Raw genomic sequence first — 22726 nt, forward strand, 5'->3', positions numbered from 1 at the left:
ATTCAAGAGAAGTGACGGCAAATCTTGAGTAAAATATTTTCTACGGGCTTTCCGACTCTTCCCCTTGTACAAACGATGGTACTCCTTATAACTCGCCCAGTCAGAATCGGAGCGGCTTCGCTTGGCTTTCCTGAAGCGACGCTTTTTTTTATTTAGTATTAGCTTCAGGTCCCGGTTAAACCAGGGCGCAGAATGATTAGTTTTTATACTGATGACGGGAACAAATTTTTCAACTAGGTCAAGCATTGTATTTTTAAACGGTAGCCAGTCGTGTTCCACAGTACGAGAAGAAAAATCAAAAAGAAAATCTTGAGCGAACACTGTCAGATTAGCATTAATTGCATCATAGTTACCCTTTGCGTAATTTCTGATAAATTTTTGTGAAGTGACATTAGTAGGCACTGGGAACATGGCATGAAGGTGAAAAAGCTTATGGTCGCTTAGGCCATCGAGGCATGATATATCTGAAAACACCTCGGGGAGGGTAGTCAAAAGAAGGTCTAAAATAGCGCTACAATCTGTGGTAATTCTGGTAGGACTTTTAATGAGTTGGGTAAGATTAAATTCAAGGCACAACTCAAAAAACCGTCCCAGTTCTGATCTTTGTAGCAGAGGAGGATTAGTCCAGTCAATGGTAGGAAAATTAAAGTCACCGAAAAGTGTGATGGATGCATTGGGATAACTGGCAAAGAGCCCGGCAAGCGCATCATTCAGTGCATCAACAAAAGAGGCATCGCAATTCGGCAAGCGGTAGCACACTCCGACAAGATGGCGCGACTCTTTGGTATTTATACATATAAAAAGCAATTCGAGGTTAGTGGCTATGTTAACTAAAGCAGATGTGATGGTCTTTCTGATTCCTATCAAAACGCCTCCTCCGCGCCGACCAATCCTATTGCAACGATAAATGTTAAAAGATGGAACGCAGTCAAAAAGCTCTCTGTCATCAATAGAATCATGTGGCCATGTTTTCGTGATAACAATCATATCAGCACTGGTGGAATCAATAAAACTTTGTAATTCATCGCGCTTGCGCATGAGGCTTCTTATATTAGTAAATAAAACAGAAATGGGTTTTTCAGAGATACGGGAAGGTGCTACGCAGTCACTGCGAACAAAAGAAATCTTGCAAGTTTCACTGGTTTATTTTTTAAACAAATGACATTCCAGCGATTCAACCCCAAGATCCAATTCTCTCCTGCTGTTGCAACAAAGTTAGCAGCTTTATGAACTGTTGATTGCGAAAACTCAGAAACAAACACTACATACCAGAGAGAGGAATGAAAGTAATGCACAGTGTTTACGTACATGGGGACCCTTATTACTCTGAATGCTTTGCCGAGCACACAAGACTCTCACCAAGAAGCTTCTGGGTAGGAGGGCTGTTGGAGAAGCATCTCTTCAGACTGTATTGCCTGGCGAGCTGTCGGGTGCTGGTTCTTTCGATTACTATGGATCACTTCATGAACCCTCAAACGACATCTGATACAGAATGCTTCTGGGCAGACAAGGCATTTGAACCGCATTTGGTAAGTAACCTGGCGAGCATTTAGTAGGTGTCGTCCTTGCATGAATATCTAATCACAAGTTCTACCCTTGTATGGCTCTTCGCAATGGTGAAACCTTTCGTGGCTGCTTATACTAGACTTCCACCGAAATGTTTTTTTGTCAGGTGGAATACTTCAATAGCTATCTGTCCTCGAGAACCAATTGATGGACATCTATACTCCGTTTCAGCTTCCGTCCGAAAGCAGCCAAAGTTGCGCGTGGCCCGAGTTAATCACACGTTGGCAATTAGTCACGCGATCTCGCTTGCATTTTTGCATCACTCCGCTGCTCCGATGGTCGTTTGTGCCACCTGCGCTCGCCGAGTATTTTGTCTGCTACAGGTGTATCAACGGTATCGTCTGCTACAGTTTTAAAAAGTACCCTTTCACGTTCTGAAATTTAGTCACAGGGGATATCAGTACATAGGCTGGCCGCTGACGTCTGTGTCCACTTTCCACCTGTTTGGCATAGTTTTGAGATGTAAGTACACGTTGCAAGGTGCCCGATGACCCGGCCGTTGATGTTTCTTTGTATTGTTTGGCTATACCAAGGCTCGAGGTGCAGTCCTTTCCACCAGCTCCTCGGCGTTCAATGTGATCGCCGCGTATCAGTGAATCGTAGTGGCCCGAACGCTTATCTTGTTTACAACACATTTGCAATACGACGCGGCCAGTCTCCTGCCAAATTTGAAAGTAGACAATTATCGTAACCTCTCGCGCCTGATGCCCAAACGTGCCTTTGCGAAAGGGCGTTTTGAAGCGACTAGGTGAGGAAGATGGAGGATGGCAAAAGCAAGGGGAAGGGCACGCGCGCGCGTAGAGAGGGCAGGTGGTGCCCACAGTTGGAACGGTAATGTGCGCTCTATCCCCAAACACTGCTATCGCTGCGCGTCTTTTTAGTTTCAAAATAAAATAATCGAGAAAAAGAAGTCTTTGTCATGTCGAGTGTGTCAACAACGGTTGAGCAATTGCACTATGAATGCCTTATCTTTGTTTACCTTTTCCTTTCGCCTTATCGCTTTATCCATTTTTTTTTCCTCTCTTTTTTTTTGCTGCCTGAATTTAGTGAGGTTCCTATTTTGCTGCTTGCTTTCGCTGCGGCGGTGTTTGTGATCTCCACCAACTAAGCTCTACTGTATTTAGCGGCTCTTAGTATCTATTGAGTAAGGTCCCGTGTGTCGCGCCTTCGGTACTAGCAGAGACGTGCGGAAATTTCAACTGGAGCATAAGTTAACATATTTTTGTACATAAAATTATCGATATATCGAACTATTTTGCAATCCCCTTTGAATTTGATATTTCCAGGTTCGACTGTAAGTGGTAACTCCATAAAAGTGATAAAGCCAAAAAAAACAAAAAAAAACAGCGCCAGCAGTCTTGAAGGTGGACGGGAACACTGCACAACACTAACCGTATATTCAATCAAACAAACCATGTTTATGAACATCTCACGGCAGGTTTAACGAGTAAAAGTGTAATTAAGTGGAGTTTGCCGATACTTTGATCCAAGCACCAGTTCTCAAAGTGCTCTAGCCATCGCAGGAACACTGACACCGCCACTGCACTCCACTTTGTTTCCAACCAGCCGTAAGACGTTCCCCGTCTCCGCAGTCGTCAGCATTTCCCTACGTGCCTCTCCGACGTCGCTTGGTGTTTACCCTGGCCGCACGCAATATCTAAGATTGCAGCACCCGTGGCAGAAGCAACAACAAAAACGTCCGCATCGACAAGCGTGAACGAATCAAAGTTATTTTTAGTGACTTTGCCAACATGTTTGCACACACTCCTGCAAAGATCGTTTTAACTTTGGGAATCGTGCACCGGCTCGGCAAGCATGCTCGCGAGAAAAAATCCGACGTGTGCAAAACACCTGGCGATCTTTTGTCTTCGGGTCGCGAGCACGCTCTCTCTTGCACAAGGAACTTTTCGAACCCATCCAATATGCCCTGCTTGATCTGCAAAATGGTGGACAGTGTCGAACAGTCATTGCCGGAATGTAGAATTCTTTGGCAATTTCCGACTTGGGCCAGCCACTTTTCTCAACCTCAGGTATCTAAGCAACTTTCGGTGAACACTCCCAATCCCTCATACAACGGAGGAGATCATTCAAAGGAATGACCTCCTCCGTCGTATGTCCAGGCTCCATTGCTCCCTTGACCAGATTACGACAAGAGTCAGGCAGCGTCGCTCCCTGCCCGTGTCCCTGCGTAGGCGCATCGGCATTGGCACTCTGCCCTCCGTCACCCATTTACTCCGTTTTCTTGTTTGCTATTTTTCTCAGTGGACAAGGGGGAGGGAATGCAAGGGTCTCCATGCGATTCCGTGTAGGCTTGCATACTTTCGGCATTGTGGTTTCTGTACTCAGCGTGGTCTATCACCAATACATTTCCAATAATCCGGTTAAAAATGTGTGCATTTTGGTCGGAACCACGCGTTGAACTTCGATAAATGCGAGAATTCGAAAAAAGCAATTTCGTCATAATGAGGGGTTACTGTAGTAAGTGCACGGCTGTGCCTCCTGTTGGAAATGCCGTGATACATAACCGAGTAGAGTGTGTCTATGGCAATTAGGGGCAATACAATAAACCTTTCTTTTTTCAATATGTGGCAGTGCAGTGTTTAATATCTATGCATCTATCTATTCCCACCTACTACTAGCTCATGTTTGTGTTCACATTAAATGCCAAGTCCAACATACCTGAAATCCTTAGTGCAAACAGCACTCTCGGGTGAATCCGTTTTACCGGACCTTTGCAGATGATGAAATCGCTGCTTCCGTTGCAACAGAGCCATCGTCACTCGTCGCAGAGCACAGCCAACGTCGACAACCTGAACGCTGGACTCTCAGGCAGCATCATCCAATGTTGCGGCTGGACGATCTACGCACACCACGATTGGGTCCACGCATTCCACGCTGTAATGTAGATGAACATTTTCCGAGCGAAGAGCACCGACGGCCTCACTGAACGTCGCAGTCGCTTCGGTGTCAGTTGGTGGGCCGCTTCCGGTTCTCGTTTGTCCTCGCCCGCAACGACACGTTGAAGCGCCTCTTCCAACGAGTCAGGTACTGGTGCGATGCTTGAAAGCCTCCTAGACCCATCTTTGCCGCCAGCTGTCGCGCATGAGCTTGAAGCAGGCGGTTGCTGACGGGTCTCCCCGCCAATCTCTCATCCTCCAGGAAGCTCACCAACGCATTGTCTATCTCTTTACTGAACACGGGGCGTCCCTTGCCCATCGACCTTTTAACCCTGTTCTCTCCTTGGCACTGCTGCAGGAGCGACTGGTAGTTTGCGTTCCAGTCCCTTATGCGTTTCCTGTCGATGTCGAACTGGCGTGCAGTCTTGCTCACATTGTTTCCGTTTTGGCGGTGCCACTCCACGACGTTCACCTTCTTCAGGATCGTGTAGCTTCCCCTCACCCGGCGTGCACGACGGGGTCCTGCAGATCATTAACCCTTTGTTGACAAGTGTTGCCTTGAGGCAACAAACCACATAATTTTTTTTATTTAATAGTTTCAGTTTTATCAAGTATCTTTTGAATACTCGGAGTCGAGCCTGGTTATATCCCATTCGGGTATTTCGAGTTATTGTTTATATCAAACAGTCCAAACACCCCTTGAAAATCACATGCAATAGTATAAGAGCGTTGTCTTTTTGTATCCAACACTTATGGCAAGGATATTCAATATAGCAAATGAAGCCCAGCCGCCCGTTGCTTTCCCCGCGACCCGATTGCCTCGGTGGCGCGCACATTGCTTGCGGCTCGTGGCTGGCGGACTGCCAAGCCAGCATAGATGCGGGAAGATACCCAGAGAAAGAGCAGTTGTGGAAAAAGAGACACAATGAAGCGTAACAAAAAAGGTGGAGGATGGCAAAAGCAGGTGGAAGGGCGCGTGCATGTGCGTAGGGAGAGCAGGGAGTGCTCTCTGTAGGAACGATGACCTGCACCTTTTCCCTAAACACTGCTGATGCTGTGCGACTCCCTAGCCCCAAAATAAAATAATAAGCAAAAAAAAAAAGGCTTCGGCACGTCAAGTGTGTTGACTACAACGGTTGTGGAATCACACTTTGAACGCCTTAGTATCTTGGTTTACTTTTTTCTTTTGGCATTATTGCTTTGCCTGTTTTTGTATTTTTGCCTTTCATTTTTGCTGCTTAAATTTAGTGAGCTTTCTTTTTTGTTTCTTGCTTAACTTTTTCTATGGATGAAGAGATTTTTTTATGCGCCTCGCTTTTCGTTTTTTTTTTTTTTTTTTTTTTTTTTTGCTTATGGTGTGTGAAGGTCCCGGCCAGAATCCGGAATTCAAAGGAGATTGTAAAACTATTTTACAATCTCCTTTGAATTCAATATATCCGGGTTCGACTGTAGCAGCCTGGCAAGTCTTGAAGATCTAAGCTACAGCACCATCTAGTAAAAAGATATACGAATAGTCGAAGAGAACAAAAAGTCTGGCGCTCAAACACGGGATGGCGAAAAATATGGGTAAGTGTTTTCTCTTGCTGTTAATATTTACGATATGTGACAGTTTTACTTGAGGCTATCGAATGCGCAGATGTAATTGACATTTTATAACGATTCATAGAGATTACGCGAGGAAGCCACCTTCAAACAGGAGTAGAGGAAGCCAAGCTCGCCGCTGGTCGAGCGGGATGACCTCGTTGCATAGCAGCAAAGGCGCCCGCACCACTCCCCACGAAACAAAAAAAAGGTTCGGAAGATTTTTCTACTTTGACAAGACGTAGGTACAGCGTCTGCAACGAGCTCCTGACCGGTGCGTCTACTGGATTCTCGAAAGTGGCGCTTTGATTTCTGCCCTACGACATGGTACAAGTGTTCGTGCTGTTGCCCGCCCCGATACTGGCAGTTGCGCGACAACGGTCGTTTACGTAGCAGACGCCAGTCCTGCCGCAGGTCGATCTGCAGCTCAGTGGTCCGCGGAATCGTCGGCGGCCGGGAGTTGGGACGCCGTGACAACGTCAACGCTCACATTCGCTCGTGCTTGTTGCCGGAACTCGCGCGACCGACGACTAGGATTGCGACATGCGGCACCAACAGACCGGCTCTTGCGACGTCATTTACTGCCGCTTCGGGACTGCTTTAGATGCGTGGGCGGTAAAGACATGCCGGTCGACATGTGCAGGGCACCGTAACTGACACGAAGGTACGCCTTTCCATGTGGTGGGACGTTTACAATGGGACTGAAAGAGACGAGACCCATCAAGTGTGCCGCATTTCATGCACGTATAACTACCGCCTTGAAGAAGTCGTATTACGAGGTAGCCTTTGGTTATGAACTCGTAGACAAAGTCAAGTGGAGAAAATTGACCACATCGAGCTCAGACGTGTCTCGTGCGGCCTGTCGCGATCACGGCGTGTTCGAATCTCCCCATGGAAACCACCGCAAAGAAAAGCAGACACTGCCGTGATTTCGTGACGCAACTTAAGGCGAGAGCTAATGAAAGTTAGCTTTCGAACAAAGGGAAGCGGAAGCCGTTAGGCGAACGGCCTCGATGGCATCTAAGCTCAATTGCCAGAGCAAGTGCGCATGTTTGACGCTTGGATGGCGACACGATAGCTGGATTTTCAAAACATTGTACAAAAAATAAAGCTAAGCACGTACCGAAGTGAATCAGGCACAACTAAGGCTAACCGGGGTAGGTAAAAATGTTTAAAATTGAAGCAAAAAATTGACGTTTGCAGCACCTGTTTGTTGCCAGCAGCACGTGCTGCTGTACCAAAAGAAGTCTGTAAGGATCCGACGCTAGTGACGCCGCAAAAAGGAGTGGAAGCGATTGGTTGGCGGAGTAATATGAATCCCTTTGAGGGGCACCTGCCACCAATCTCTTGACCTGTCACTGACTATAGTTTTGACAAGCGGAATCCTTTCAAAACAGTCAAAGGCTCGTGAACCATCTTTTTTTACCTGGTCGGCCGCGATATCGCCGTCTGCCGAAACAGGTATCCAAACAAAAGAGGGGTGTCGAGCCATCCTTCGGGTGAGGACGTTTGTGCTAGATTTTGTGGTATATTTAGAATAAACCAAATGGGTAGCATCTAGAATGAACTCGTACAGTTTCATGCATTTTTCTTTGTTTGCTTATAAAATGAATTTTCAGCATTTAGAGATCCTTGAAAAGTTTAGCCCTACCTTTGCTTCGCAAAGAAAAAAGAAACAAGCATAATATCAGACTGCAAAGCACCATAACCATACAATGCAGTGGCATATTTTTTTCCGTAGGGCAGGGGATCTCAAACTGGGTTCCGGGAAACACAGGGGTTTCACGAGCTGGTCTCATGGGTTCCGCGAACACCCAAACTGCAACCCCCCCCCCTGCCGCAGGCTGCGCGGCACGGCCATGCAAAGCGCCTTCATCTCACTTTGTACTGACATCGCGATTGATATGGTGGGAATATATGGGAGCCAAGGAGGCAACACAAGCAAAATTGCTTACAATTGCACATCTGTTGCTTCTCGGTCGGCAAATATGGAGGGGGGGGGGGGGGGGGGGGGGGAGAGTTCCGCGGCAGTTTTTGAGGCTTCCTGGGGTTCAGTGAAACCAAAAAGTTTGAGAACCCCTGCCGTAGGGAAAGAGCGTGCTGGCACCGGTTTGTTTACAACATGTTGTTACATATTTTTTTCCTAGACTTCACATCTTTGCATAAATTACTCAATTTAGTATTCAGAATTAATTTATTCACATCAAAATGTTTCAGATTATACCGCATTTGCACAAATGTGATGCGAGATTTTTTTCTGCATTTACACACTTTAAAACCCATTTTTCATTATATTCGGAATAGACTACAGTATAGACCACTTACAACATAACCGCTTATAGTGCAGGACCGGGTATAACGCGGTTTTTTTAAACCACCAGTTCGCCTCCCATAGAACTCCATGTAATTACATATTGCTTAAAATGCAGGCGCGCGAAGGGAAATACCGGTTATTAGCCCCGAGAAGTTTGTGTGGCGCCCCCTTACGGCGAACCGGGGTGACGTCACGGCGAGGAGAGAATTTTTCCCCGACTCGCCCCGCTCGCCCTGTGGAGGCTGTGACGACGCTATTGAGGTATGGCCTGTAGCTACAGGCGAAACTTCAACCAACATTTTAAGAGTGGTTGACAGGGCAGGCAACGCATGAATCACAGCTGGTATATGAAAATAAAGAAATATGGCCACAATTGCAGGATGACTATAGATTTACATCTCGCACAATAAATGCTGCTCATGGTCTGAATGAATTGGTAGGTTATGTATACTATATTTTCTTGTATCTCTGTTTTTAAACAAGATCGCCGAAGCAGAAAAGCTGCATGCTGCTCGAGCAACATGCTAAATACAGTCTGGGCCATGGGGAGAGAATCATAAGACAGCCCAAGTGCAGGGGCAAAGTAAGAAAAAAAAAAAAGGAACATTTATTGTATACATTGCTCGCATTTGACCTTTGCTTGATTCCGATAGTATTTCAATGGACTACACGTATGGTATCTGTAGACTTGTTTATATCAACCCTCAAGTAATATATAACAAACGTAAGCGAAGGTGTCTAGCTCGTTATTAGTCCCATAAGCCCTAAAATTGAGATTTTACTTAAATCTAATTGTCCTGAAGCTAAAATATCGGAAGCTTTTTTCACGCAGACTGTCGCCCTTCACAGGTTCCACATTTTCTGCTACTAGTGCTGCATCTACCACTGGACAGACGTTCGAATGCTTTCTATTACTCCTGTTTTCCTCTGTTGTCAGAGAGTCCAGCTGTAGGGAGTGTGGAGGCTGAGGAAGCTTTTGGGGACCTGCAGCAGTGTCTCTTTTAATTGGAAATGACAATTCAGACTAAACGGTGTATTTTCCGAATACCCAAGGCTGGAATAAAGAATGTCAGGAAAAAGTATAAACATTCGGAATTGCGGCACTATTGCTGTGCATATTTTGGGCAGCTCAATATATATCATACAGGCAACTGGGGGCAATTCAGCCGTTTTTGCTGCTACCTTACGAACTAATTTCCAGTAGTTGTGCATCTTCTAAGAAATATGCTAGCATACGTGTATAAACTATATAATTAATTCACGAAGAAGCTATACATTTATGTAAAACAACCCTGTTCCACGAGCACTTCAAAGATCATCAGACGCAGGGCCTTTAATACATCTGCGAACCAGCGCATGCAGAGTGGCAGCGCAGAGTCGGGGTCGCGAGCTAATTTGCCGACCCCCCAAAGGCCCATGATATCAATGCCACTTCAAATGCCTTGAAAGCGGGATGTAATATCGTCCCAATTCGTGAACATGCAAGGAACAGAATTCCAGCGTCTGAAACACTTGCGCCACCGTTTCACCGACCCCTCGTAAGATTGTCTTGTGTCGTGTGGACGGACGGGGAGGTTCGTCGGCGGAATTGCCTCCGCCGATAACTTTCGGGATTTGTAACCCAATTTTAAAGGTAAAATGGACAAGCAGGCTTAAAATGTACGGAAGCACGTCAATATCAGCCTAGCTCAACGTCTTGTACATCAGGTAAACGAAGTCCAGCTCCTCAAAAGAGCTTGCGGCACACAACACCAAACCAGGAAACCGGTGCTGGGAAGCGAGCCGATGCGAGATCGCGGAGCGGAGTCCTCCGCCTGGCGTCACGGTACACCTCAACCAATCAGGGCGCGGCGACCGCAGCGACGCTTGTGTTCGCTCTCGGGGCTAATAGTGCGGTTTCTGGCACAGCCCGCCGACCGCGCCGACGACCGGGGCAGCGAGCACGCTTGCCTGTGCGAACTGCGCTGACGACGAGAGCCGCAAGCGTTGCGCAAGCGGCACTCGCGGGGCAAGGAGGTTGCTCGAAGAAGCGGGAGAAGCGAAGAGAGAGGTTTCAGTTGCCCTAGCGACGGAGGGACGCAGCGGAGGGACGCACGCACGTGACCGACACGTGCGTGCGTCCCTCCGCTGCGTTAGAAACCAACAACCGCAACGACAGACCAATCGCAGGTCGAGGAAAAGTGTTCGCGCGCGTTGCATACATGCTGGCTGCTGGTTGTGATCAACGTTGTGATCGTCGTCGTAGACGGCGTTCATCTCATCGTTCCGCGTAAAAGCGCTATCCTTGACTGAATTTTCGTTGTGTGTCGCTATGATAACCCAGCACGTACTAGAAGGGAAGATCCACCTACTCGAGCGGCGATGTCGTGGCGGCGCTCTCAAGACGGCAGAAACGCCCGTGTCGTCGTGTTTGTTTACTTTGACTACAGTGGCGATTTCTAAGCATTTGTGTCCTCAAACATCGCCCGGATTTCTTATTTGGCGCATTTCATGCGTGTGCTCAAGTTCAAGGTATTACTGGCGCGTACCGTATGAAGGATTCGAACTTTCACGCGTTTTCATCTCCGGAGAAAAGTGATTAGGGTTAGCAATCCTGAACGCTCGCAACGTCCGTCCGCAACCCGCGACGCCGCTAAAAGGCTGCGCCAGGCAAAAGCCGCTCATTTCTTTCAAAATGTGTGACACACTTGAGAGAGAAGTGTACTAGTCTGGTGAAATAAAGACTTTCCTCAAACTAAGCTTTATTTTTCATCTAACATAAAATAAATTCTTTTACAAAGGTAAGTTGTCTTATGGCATGTATTTTGGCCTGAAAAATTGATGTTTCGGTTATAACGTGGTACCGCTTATAGTGCGGATTTTTGCGACTCCCGCGACATACGTTATATGCGGTCTACACTGTACATTAAAAAATTCCTGCACACAGCACTGCACGTGTTGCCTCATGGGACATCTTCGGCCATGAAGAAGAGTGGCATGGTTTTGATTTAGACTGCCCCCATCGAGCCCCCGTTTCAACCTTGACCTTACCCTATTGTTCTATATACAGTTAAAACGCAATCAAACAAAGCTGAACGGAGCGGCGAATTACATTGTTAAATTGGGAACTTCCGTTACATCAAAACTGCCATTTTTCGGGCATTATTTCGATAAACCTGGGTTTCATGTAACGGCATCCAGAGAACTACTTCGATACCACATTTCCGCAGTGTTCATGCACCGAAAATGTGATTTTTGCACCGAAATTGTGATTTGAAAATTTAATCCGTGAAGACGACCCGCAGCACTAGTGCATAAAGGAAACAAATTAAGGTTACATATCTGACACCAAAAGTTCTGCCCCTTTATCGGCACTCCGTGAGAACCAGTCGGAGCCAGATTGAAGTCGGATATCCCACCAGAGATGCAAAAAAGCCCCTTTTTCGATCCAAGCACAAATAATTCCCACGTTTTTTTCGAGGCAGGGACTTTTAAATATGAGGCTTCATATCACGGCGACGCAAAAATCACTAATAGCTGCCATTCTTGTCTTGGCGATGCCCTGGCACTCAGATCCGCAGGGCCCAGAGTTACCCTAAACGGTGGGTTGACCATTACCGAACTAGCGAATCCCATCGGTGCCATCTGTCGCATGCGCGACAAGAATCAAACACCTTGAAACAGTCAATGCCGCCTGACATAATTCACTAAAAGCCCAAAGTGGCGAGTTTGTTTTCCCATAAAAACAAAAGTAGGGTCACGCAATCTTGTTGCCAGCATGCCGGCAAGAAACTTAGAGGCATTCTAAACAAAATTAGCTTGAAATTATGTACCCCTTTTTGCATTAATTCTTTTTTAGGAATGCTGACATCCAAATTTATTTTATGTGTATAAATGCATGGAGCCCTATTGGGAAGGAGATTGAACTATAGAGGGCACTTTATTGAGCTTGTTGTCCCCGCAGTCCAGAGTTTACTAATACAACATAACAAAGAAATTGAAGCTTGCTTAGCACGGTCTGGACATGAGCGCTTTGCTTTGACCAGTGCTTTAGTCGCACGAGGAGCAGCCTTCGAATTGTCATCTTAGACTTCTTAGACTACAGACAAACAAGAAAACAAAGTTTGCTGTCCCCACAGCTGAAGCGTACCACTAGAGGCGTGACTGTTTGATCTTTTTCTCAATAGGCATCAGTAATAGAATTATAATTTGTTTGTTAAATCAAGAATTTTGTAGAATCGAGTTTCATAAAATCGAGTTTCAACTGTATGCCTCCCTTATCAGAACCCTCTTCCTTTTCAACCTTTCTACTACCAAAATGGGATGTAACTTTTGCTTACTGAAGAACACTGCACATCCGCCTATTCCACAATAAGCGCCCATTCCCAAATTCGCAAGATCTGAGAAAATATACACAGTACATTGATATGCAAAATTGATGACCAAACAAGCACCCATCCCCCATTTTTTTCGCAATTATCTCTAAATCTTGAGTGGGTACTTGCCCGGTATTTAACGGTACCTGTTTTCAAGAAAACAATGCATTGTTTTTCTATGTTTTTTTATAGACAGTGACAGGCTAAGAATAAGGCCGAAGCTCTGCTTTGAGCACATGCTCGTTGCCCTCTGCCGGGCTTTGGCTCCCCATGCGACGAAGCCTAATCACAGGCAGAAAGCTTGTGCTGGAGGCGCCCCGTGCATCTACTGAAGACTTAAAAGGGTACCAAGATGGTTTCTGAGATAGTTTATATAGCTAAAACTTAATCAACGAGCTATAAGCATACTGGAACACCCGAGACAAGATTGACGTGCATCCCGTTTCTCTATTGAAAATGGGATCAGAAATCGCAACACGCCCCCGTTTCAGCGGCTCGGCACAGAAACCAGAGGGCGCTCGAATGTGCGACGGCCAATCGCAAGCGATCGCTTACCATGCAGCAGGGGGAGCGATTGACGTCGAAATGATTTCCGAATGTGCAAGATTCGTGCGCGGGAAGCGATCGCTCGCAATTGGGCATTGCACGTCCGATAGCGCCCTCTGGTTTCTGCACCGAATCGCAAAAAAAATAGGAGTGTCGCTATTTTTTATCTCGTTTTTGATAGAGGAGTCCGATGCTTATCGGTGTAATCTTGGTTTTTTTTTTAGAATGCTTAGAGCCCGTAGACTGGGTTCCAACCGTAAACTGACTATCTCAAAAGCCACCTTAGTGCCCCTTCAACGTGTCGCAGACTATAGACAACGGCTGGAATCCTACGGGACAGTGGATAGTTTGACAAATTGGTGACCCCAGTCACTGTTCAGCTTGCCTTTCTTTGCTGCACGACCGTTGCTGCGGCGTTTCTTGGGGCGCCGTTTGAATGGGGAAGCATCGCTATGGTCCTCGGAACCGGAGCTGTCCCTTGCTGGGGAAGACAGCCTCTCCTCCAGCTCTGTTGAGGAGAACAGCACGTGAATGTCGTTGACTACAAAAGACAAGAAAGGGCAGGGTAAAAATAAGTTACACAGTACAGCCCACTTATAACGAACGCCGCGTGAATCTAAAATCACTTTGCTATATCCATTTTTTGCCATATGTGGACTTCTAAAAGAAAAATAAGTGAGAAATCAGCTGCTTTAGCATGCGAATTTAATGCTTCCCAAAATAGCCATAGATTCGACACCGCACGTACCGCGTACGAGACGCCTCCATGATCGCCTGCTCGATTGCGTCGAAGTGTGGGAAAAGGCTTTGTTTAATTCCGAGCCGCTCGGCACCAGCGAAGTAGTCTCGGAGGGTCTCTGCCGCGGCGAAAGCCGTTCCAGCGGACACCGACTTCTTTGCAGAGTTGTCACCATTCTCGTCACTTTCGCTACCTCAGGGGTGGAACTCATGAAATGTACATGGGAGCAGCCATGGGAGCAGCTGAAACAGCTGTTTTGGAGCAGATTGGGAGCAGCTAAAACTACATTCTGGAGCAGGCTAGGAGCAGCCCAGACCAGTTTTCACTGCACTTCAGGTTGTGTCTTAGACAAGCATGGAAGCAATTTCAATTGTGCTTAGCAGCACAGATGAACATGAGTGGTTAGGAACCTTAGGTAGATGGGATAACAGTGTAACAGATGCGAAAACTTGAAACTTTGTGAGCCTTAATGAGAACCAAGAAGTAAGTACCATATATTTCTGAAGATAGTGTCCTTGACATTTTCTGAGTGGCTTTCAGTTGCTCTAACTGGAAACCAGCACTGCTTATCGCACAACCCACACAAGCAGACACTGCCGTGATTTCGTGACGCAACTTAAAGCGAGAGCTAATGAAAATTAGCTTTCGAACAAAGGGAAGCGGAAGCAGTTAGGCGAACGGCCTCTATGGCATCTAAGCTTAATAGCCAGAGCGAGTGCGCACGTTTGACGCTTAGATGGCGACACGATAGCTGGATTTTCAAAACATTGTACAGAAAGAAACTACCCACGTACCAAAATGAATACCGGCACAACTAAGGCTAACCGGAGTAGGTAAAAATGTTTAAAATTGACGCAAAAAATTGACGTTTGCGGCACCTGTTTGTTGCCGGCAGCAGGTGCTGCTGTGCCAGAAGAAGTCTGTAAGGATCCAACGCTAGTGACATCGCAAAAGGAGTGGAAGCGATTGGTTGGTGGAGTAATATGAATCCCTTTGAGGGGCACCTGCCACCAATCTCTTGACCTGTCACTGACTATAGTTTTGACAAGCGGATTCCTTTAAAAACAGTCAAAGGCTCGTGAACCATCTTTTTTACCTGGTCGGCCGCGATATCGCCGCCTGCCGACACAGGTATCCAAACAAAAGAGGGGTGTCGAGCCATCCTTCGGGTGAGGACGTTTGTGCTAGATTTTGTGGTATATTTAGAATCAACCAAACGGGTAGCATCTAGAATGAACTCGTACAGTTTCATGCATTTTTCTTTGTTTGCTTACAAAATGAATTTTCAGCATTTAGAGAGCCTTGAAAAGTTTAGCCCCTACCTTTGCTTTGCAAAGAAAAAAGAAACAAGCATAATTTCAGACTGCAAAGCACCGTCACCATACAATGCAATGGCATATTTTTTTTTTCGTAGGGAAAGAGCGTGCTGGCACCGGTTTGTTTACAACATGTTGTTACATATTTTTTTCCTAGAGTTCACATCTTTGCATAAATAACTCAATTTAGTATTCAGAATTAATTTATTCAAATCAAAATGTTTCAGATTATACCGTATTTGCACAAATGTGATGAGAGATTTTTTTTCTGCATCTACACACTTTAAAACCCATTTTTCATTATATTCGGAATAGGCTACTTTAAAAAATTCCTGCACACAGCACTGCACGTGTTGCCTCATGGGACATCTTCGGCCATGAAGAAGAGTGGCATGGTTTTGATTTAGATTGCCCCCATCGAGCCCCCGTTTCAACCTTGACCTTACCCTATTGTTCTATATACAGTTAAAACGCAATCAAACAAAGCTGAAGGGAGCAGCGAATTACATTGTTAAATTGGGAACTTCCGTTATATCAAAAAATGCCATTTTTCGGGCATTATTTCGATAAACCTGGGTTTCATGTAACGGCATCCAGAGAACTACTTCGATACCACATTTCCGCAGTGTTCAAGCACCGAAAATGTGATTTTTGCACCGAAATCGTGATTTGAAAATTTAATCCGTGAAGACGACCCGCAGCACTAGTGCATAAAGGAAACAAATTAAGGTTACATATCTGACACCAAAAGTTCTGCCCCTTTATCGGCACTCCGTGAGAACCAGTCGGAGCCAAATTGAAGTCGGATATCCCACCAGAGATGCAAAAAAGCCCCTTTTTCGATCCAAGCACAAATAATTCCCACGTTTTTTTCGAGGCAGGGACTTTCAAATATGAGGCTTCATATCACGGCGACGCAAAAATCACTAATAGCTGCCATTCTTGTCTTGGCGATGCCCTGCCACTCAGATCCGCAGGGCCCAGAGTTACCCTAAACGGGGGGTTGACCATCACCGAACTGGCGAATCCCATCGGTGCCATCTGTCGCATGCGCGACAAGAATCAAACACCTTGAAACAGTCAATGCCGTCTGACATAATTCACTAAAAGCCCAAATTGGCGAGTTTGTTTTCCCATAAAAACAAAAGTAGGGTCACGCAATCTTGTGGCCAGCATGCCAGCAAGAAACTTCGAGGCATTCTAAACAAAATTAGCTTGAAATTATGTACCTCTTTTTGCATTAATTCTTTTTTAGGAATGCTGACATCCAAATTTATTTTATGTGTATAAATGCATGGAGCCCTAATGGGAAGGAGATTGAACTATAGAGGGCACTTTATTGAGCTTGTTGTCCCCGCAGTCCAGAGTTTACTAATACAACATAACAAAGAAATTGAAGCTTGCTTAGCACGGTGGGCACGAGCGCTTTGCTTTGACCAGTGCTTTAGTCGCACGAGGAGCAGCCTTCGAATTGTCATCTTAGACTTCTTAGACCACAAACAAACAAGAAAACACAGTTTGTTGTCCCCACAGCTGAAGCGTACCACTAGAGGCGTGACTGTGATCTTTTTCTCAATAGGCATCAGTAATGGAATTATAATTTGTTTGTTAAATCAAGAATTTTGTAGAATCGAGTTTCATAAAATCGAGTTTCAACTGTATGCCTCCCTTATCAGAACCCTCCTCCTTTTCAACCTTTCTACTCCCAAAATGGGATGTAACTTTTGCTCACTGTAAAACACTGCACATCCGCCTATTCCACACAAAGCGCCCATTCCCAAATTCGCAAGATCTGAGAAAATATACACAGTACATTGATATGCAAAAGTGATGACCAAACAAGCACCCATCCCCCATTTTTTTCGCAATTATCAATAAATCTTGAGTGGCCACTTGCCCGGTATTTAACGGTACCCGTTTTCAAGAAAACAATGCATTGTTTTTCTATGTTTTTTTTTATGGTTAGTGACAGGCTAAGAATAAGGCCGAAGCTCTGCTTTGAGCACATGCTCGTTGCCCTCTGCCGGGCTTTGGCTCCCCATGCGACAAAGCATAATCACAGGCAGAAAGCTTGTGCTGGAGGTGCCCCGGGGCATCTACCGAATACTTAAAAGGGTACCAAGATGGTTTCTGAGATTTTCCATATAGCTAAAACTTAATCAACGAGCTATAAGCATACTAGAACACCCGAGACGAGATTGACGTGCATCCCGTTTCTCTACTGAAAATGGGATCAGAAATCGCAACACGCCTGCGTTTCAGTGGCTCGGTACAGAAACCAGAGGGCACCATCAAATGTGCGACGGCCAATCGCAAGCGATCGCCTACCACGCAGCAGGGACGATTGACGTCGAAATGATTTCCGAATGTGCAAGATTCGTGCGTGGGAAGCGATCGCTCGCAATAGGGCACTGCGCGTCCGATAGCGACCTCTGGTTTCTGCACCGAATCGCAAAAAAATGGGAGTGTAGCTATTTTTTATCTTGTTTTCGATAGGGGAGTCTGATGCTTATCGGTGTAATCTTGGTTTTTTTTTTTTTTTTTTAGAATGCTTAGAGCTTGTAGACTGGGTTCCAACCGTAAACTGACTATCTCAAAAGCCACCTTAGTGCCCCTTCAACGTGTCGCAGACTATAGACAACGGCTGGAATCCTACGGGACAGTGGATAGTTTGACAAATTGGTGACCCCAGTCACTGTTCAGCTTGCCTTTCTTTGCTGCACGACCGTTGCTGCGGCGTTTCTTGGGGCACCGTTTGAATGGGGAAGCATCGCTATGGTCCTCGGAACCGGAGCTGTCCCTTGCTGGGGAAGACAGCCTCTCCTCCGGCTCTGTTGAGGAGAACAGATCATGAATGCTGTTGACTACAAAAGACAAGAAAGGGCAGGGTAAAAATAAGTTACACAGTACAGCCCACTTATAACGAACACCGCAGGAATCTAAAATCGGTTCACTATATCCATTTTGCGCTATATGTGGATTTCAAAAAAAAAAAAAAAAAAAAAAAAGAAATCAAGAAATTAGCTGCTTCAGCATGCGATTTTAATGCTTTCTAAAATAGCCATCGATTCGAGACTATACATACCGCGTAAGAGATGCCTTCACAATCGCCTGCTCGATTGCGTCGAAGTGCAGGAAAATGTTTTGTTTAATTCCGAGCCGCTCGGCACCAGCAAAGTAGTCTCGGAGGGTCTCTGCCGCGGCAAGAGCCGTTCCAGCGGACACTGACTTTTTCGCAGAGTCGTCGCCACTCTCGTCACTTTTGCTACCTCAGGGGTAGAACTCATGAAATGTACCGTATTTGCACAAATATAACGAGAGTTTTTTTGGTTTTTTTTTGAAATTACGTGCTCCAAAATGCACCTCGCGTTATATTCGGAATCGAGTTCAGCCACGAGGCACGCGAGTCTGGAGAAAGCCAGGGGAGAAAGCCATCCCTCCGGCTCAATGCAAAGTATCCGGTGGGAAAAGAAGTGGGGGTGTGGAAGGGAATTTATTAGCTATTGGGCCACCTGAAGGGGCGAATAGAAAACATAAAAAAGCATTTTTATCGCTTTTGTGTTTGTACAACGCGCACACGCCAAAGAAACTCAGCGCGCGCCATGCGGGAATGCGGGCGCTGGCCAATTCGAGCCAAGCCAAGCCGGGCCAAGTCAAGTCAACACGAGCCAAGCCAAGACCACCAACCACGTTTACGCAATAGACTACTTCCATAAAGCCCTGCATGCAACACGGCGCGCGTTGCACTCTGGGAACTAGTTGGCCAGGGAGGAGGGTGGCATGGTTTCGGTTTCGATCGACACGTCGACAAGAGATTGTTTTCTGGTCCCGAGAGCGTCATTTGTGGTCTCTAAACTAACCTAAATGGCCAGACCTCGAAGCTTTAGCACAAGCCCGAGACGTATAGCTTGTCTTAACACATGCTTGTTGTATTTTTGTACTTGAGCCTTCCTGTTAGCGCTCCAATCGAGGTATATGTGGACGAGCCAGTGCTGGGAGTCTCGACGCTGCGAAGCTCGGGTGCTCGGGGATCTTGCTTGTGTACGAATCAACAAGCTGTAGCAAACAATAAGTATGCATACATCGAGCTCGCGCCTTTACATTAGTGTTGTTGATCAGGAAGTTTGTTTGCTTCGTGCGTCCATAGACGAAATATTTCTTTTTGCAATTACTGTTTTTCTTAATGTGCCTGAGTATGTGAGGTAAAACTCGGAGGTGCCATTGAAAAGCTCAATTTTAACACACTTCTTATCTCTTGTCTGTACTGACCCACAGCACTGCACGAAGTGAAGTCCCCACCCGCTTGCATTTCACTAATATTCAACATCGCGTAAGCGCATAAAGTTATCCTGCAATCATATAGGCACATTCGCGCACACAGACCGTTTTAAGAATGCAAAAGTCGAGCACTTGTGTGAAGAATGTCGCACCGTTCACCGGAAGTGCGTTAGACGGGCATGAACCCCTATGCGCATCGCATTGGGGTTCATGCCCGTCCGGCGCACGGTGCGACATTCTTCAGACAAGAGCTCGAACGAATTCAAAGCGCATTTGACGGTTGCTTATGGCCATAATATTTGTTATGTGTTTGCTTTCTTCCTGTCTGAGTATGCCGAGATAATTTCAGACACACCGTTGCCGGCACAGATCTCGGGCGTCAGTAAAAGCTCATCCAAAAAGGCTTAGCGAGGAGTAGGGGACGCTTGTTAGGGCCTCCGTCGTAGCTAGCCGATCTCAGCGTTTGCGAAAAGTTAATCTTCTATCAGCATAAAATTTGAGTGGGAGATATATGATGACACGAGGAAGACATCATAGTAACTTTTGTGCAGTAGTGAGGTCGAATTTATTGCGTTTCCTTGAAAGTTCATGCGTAAACGCTGGCCTCAACTTTGATACCCTGTGAGGATGCGGCTTGCTTTTCGCCCAATGAAGTAACAAGAAGCGGACGTTTGGCAAACAAAATGCGTGTAAGGCTCCAGACGAACAAATTTCAGTTGTAGTTCACTGGTACTAGACGGGATTACTGACATTGAGCTCAAAGATGCACTCGTGGGGTGAGGTGACTAAGCCACGACTTACTACGTTCGCATACGCACGCACAATATCCGGTGTTTCGGGAACCAAGGAAAGTGCCCCGGTCTTCGTTTTGTATCGCTCGAGTATGAGTGTATTGTACGTTCGTGAAAAGTCAGATAATCGAAAACGCAAGCAGCGCGTTCTGTCACGGCGTGATAGCATGAGATGAAGCTGCTCAGTCGAAACCGAAACTGAGTGGCCAACTAGTTCCCAGAGTGCACTGCGTGGTATTTCGCCGCGATGGGGCGCGTCGGTTTTGGAAGAAGTCCATTGTGCAACACGAGGCATTTGTTTATGCAGAGGGACCAGAACAAGAAGTGTAATCGTGTATCGGATTCAGCAGTCTAAGACTTTTTTCTGCCTGCGTATTGTTTAGTTTCTGCTCCAGAGTAATCTGGTGTTTGTGTGTTGGTGCTTCTGCTTCCTGCCTTGTTTGGATTGTGGGCTGCCGAGGAGCTCGCACGGAAGAAAAAGGAACTACCAGACAAGCAGGTGCCGTGCTGCTGCTTATCTGCGTAGTCGCCAGATTGTAAACGGAAGGACATAAGCAGTGAGGACGAGTGCAGTCAAAACATAAAGATATTTCTTCAATTTCCATTGACTTTTCACATCTGCTATGTCCTCAAGTGCAAAAAATGTATGCGGCCTCGGTTCGCGTTATAATATAAAAACATATTTTTATTTTATTTTTGAAGGCATCAAAACCTGCCCTCGCGTTATATTCGTGCAAATACGGTACTTGGGAGCAGCGACGGGAGCAGCTGAAACAGCTGTTTTGGAGCAGATTGGGAGCAGCTAAAACTACATTCTGGAGCAGGCTAGGAGCAGCCCAGACCAGTTTTCATTGCACTTCAGCTTGTGTCTTAGACGAGCACGGGAGCAATTTGAATTGTGCTTAGCAGCACAGATGAACATGAGTGGTTAGGGACCTTAAAAGGGTTGATAACTGGGCTAGTTGGTAGTTAGACATTTGAACGGTATTAGCGCACACGTATGAGGAAGAGGGAAGAGACAGAAAAGAGCGCTCTTTTCTGTCTCTTCTCTCTTCTTCTTACGTGTGCGCTAATACCGTTCAAATGTTTAGGGGTCTTAAGTAGATGGGATAACAATGTAACTCATGCGAAAACTTGAGACTTTGTGAGCCTTAATGAGAACCAAAAAGTAAGTACCATATGTTTCTGAAGATAGTGCCTTCGACATTTTCTGAGTGGCTTTCAGTTGCTCAAACTGGAAACCAGCTTTGCTTATCGCGCAACCCACACGTGCTCGACAGAGTAATTTTATGTGCGAACCACGTAACGTAAGCAAGCAACGGACGTGCAGTTGCGCGGAGGAACAGGGCAACAAATTTAGAGTTTATCCTATTGTGCAACTCAATATCGAAGCAGCAGACTACGATTAAAGGAGTTAATGTATTCGAAGCGATAAGCAGGAGCAACGTTAAAGTATGCCGAGCAGATCTACCGCGTTTCAGTTCTATCAAATCATGATTTTTCTTGCGGAATGCAGTTCCAACTTCTAACGATGAAGTACTAAAAGGAGTCTTTTGCTCATTTATTTTTAACTGGCTGACGTCCGGATCCTGGGCCGCAGAGCCTCAGGCAATCTGACGATTAACGACTCGACCTCACCTCGGCAGACTTGCTTAACTGCTTATGGTTGAAGAATAACAATCTATTCGCAGGTGGTGTACCGCTTGGAATCCAACCCCCGAGTTTTTTCGCCTGCTTCCAACTCGGGATACACAAAGAGAATAAAAAGAACAAAGGATTGCAAGGCAGACCAAGTTAAATGTGCTCATTGTTGCCAACCAAGTCGATAAAAACCGAAACCAAGACAAAATGCAATTTGTTTTGGCAAACGTTTTGCGATTTGGTGCATAATGGCGCACGATATTGGCTGTGGCGCAGTTTCTGCAACATGGCGCAGGACGGCTCAGACAAATACGACTGGCGTGAAATGGTGCAAATGGCGCAGCCGTTCCACCCTGCTACCTGCCTTCGCACTGACTAAGTCAGAGTTCGCGAGGGCTTCATCATATGAGACCAGCCACGTAGCCAGGGGCAGGGGCCATGGGGCCCAGCCGCACCGCAACCCCCCCCCCCCCCCCCCACAAAAAAAAATCTTCCAATTTGCTGGGGCCTCCTCTCCCCCCTCCCCCTCATACAACATTTTGTCATGGGTGTCATGCGTCATGTTTTGTTGACATTTTTTCATGCGAGGATGTTGTACTGACTCCCGTATAGCCAGTCTGGTAGATGGCCACTTCGTAGCGGTTCTGCCACTCTTGGCGCACCACCATGTGGTCACGCGATGCAGCGCGTTATCACGAGACA

The 22726-nt window shown here is 46.2% G+C and overlaps 1 protein-coding gene across 2 annotated transcripts in view; it reads right to left on the bottom strand.

The window, feature by feature from the left end:
* Positions 1-1165: 1165 nt before the first annotated feature.
* The window catches only part of LOC8038428, a 41895-nt gene continuing 20334 nt past the window's right edge, over positions 1166-22726 (bottom strand). For both annotated transcript variants that reach the window (XM_040498507.2, XM_040498506.2), the window contains exons 7-10: positions 18023-18145; positions 13645-13767; positions 4246-4985; positions 1166-1423 (exon numbers count right to left, since the gene is read on the bottom strand). In XM_040498507.2, the coding sequence (XP_040354441.1) occupies positions 4534-4985; positions 13645-13767; positions 18023-18145 (698 nt within the window). In that variant the 3' untranslated portion in view covers positions 1166-1423; positions 4246-4533. The remainder of the gene's footprint in view (positions 1424-4245; positions 4986-13644; positions 13768-18022; positions 18146-22726) is intronic.

This window comes from Ixodes scapularis, unplaced genomic scaffold (genome assembly GCF_016920785.2).
Source record: "Ixodes scapularis isolate PalLabHiFi unplaced genomic scaffold, ASM1692078v2 PGA_scaffold4__175_contigs__length_147842914, whole genome shotgun sequence".
In the NCBI taxonomy this organism is placed as follows: Eukaryota; Metazoa; Arthropoda; class Arachnida; order Ixodida; family Ixodidae; genus Ixodes; species Ixodes scapularis.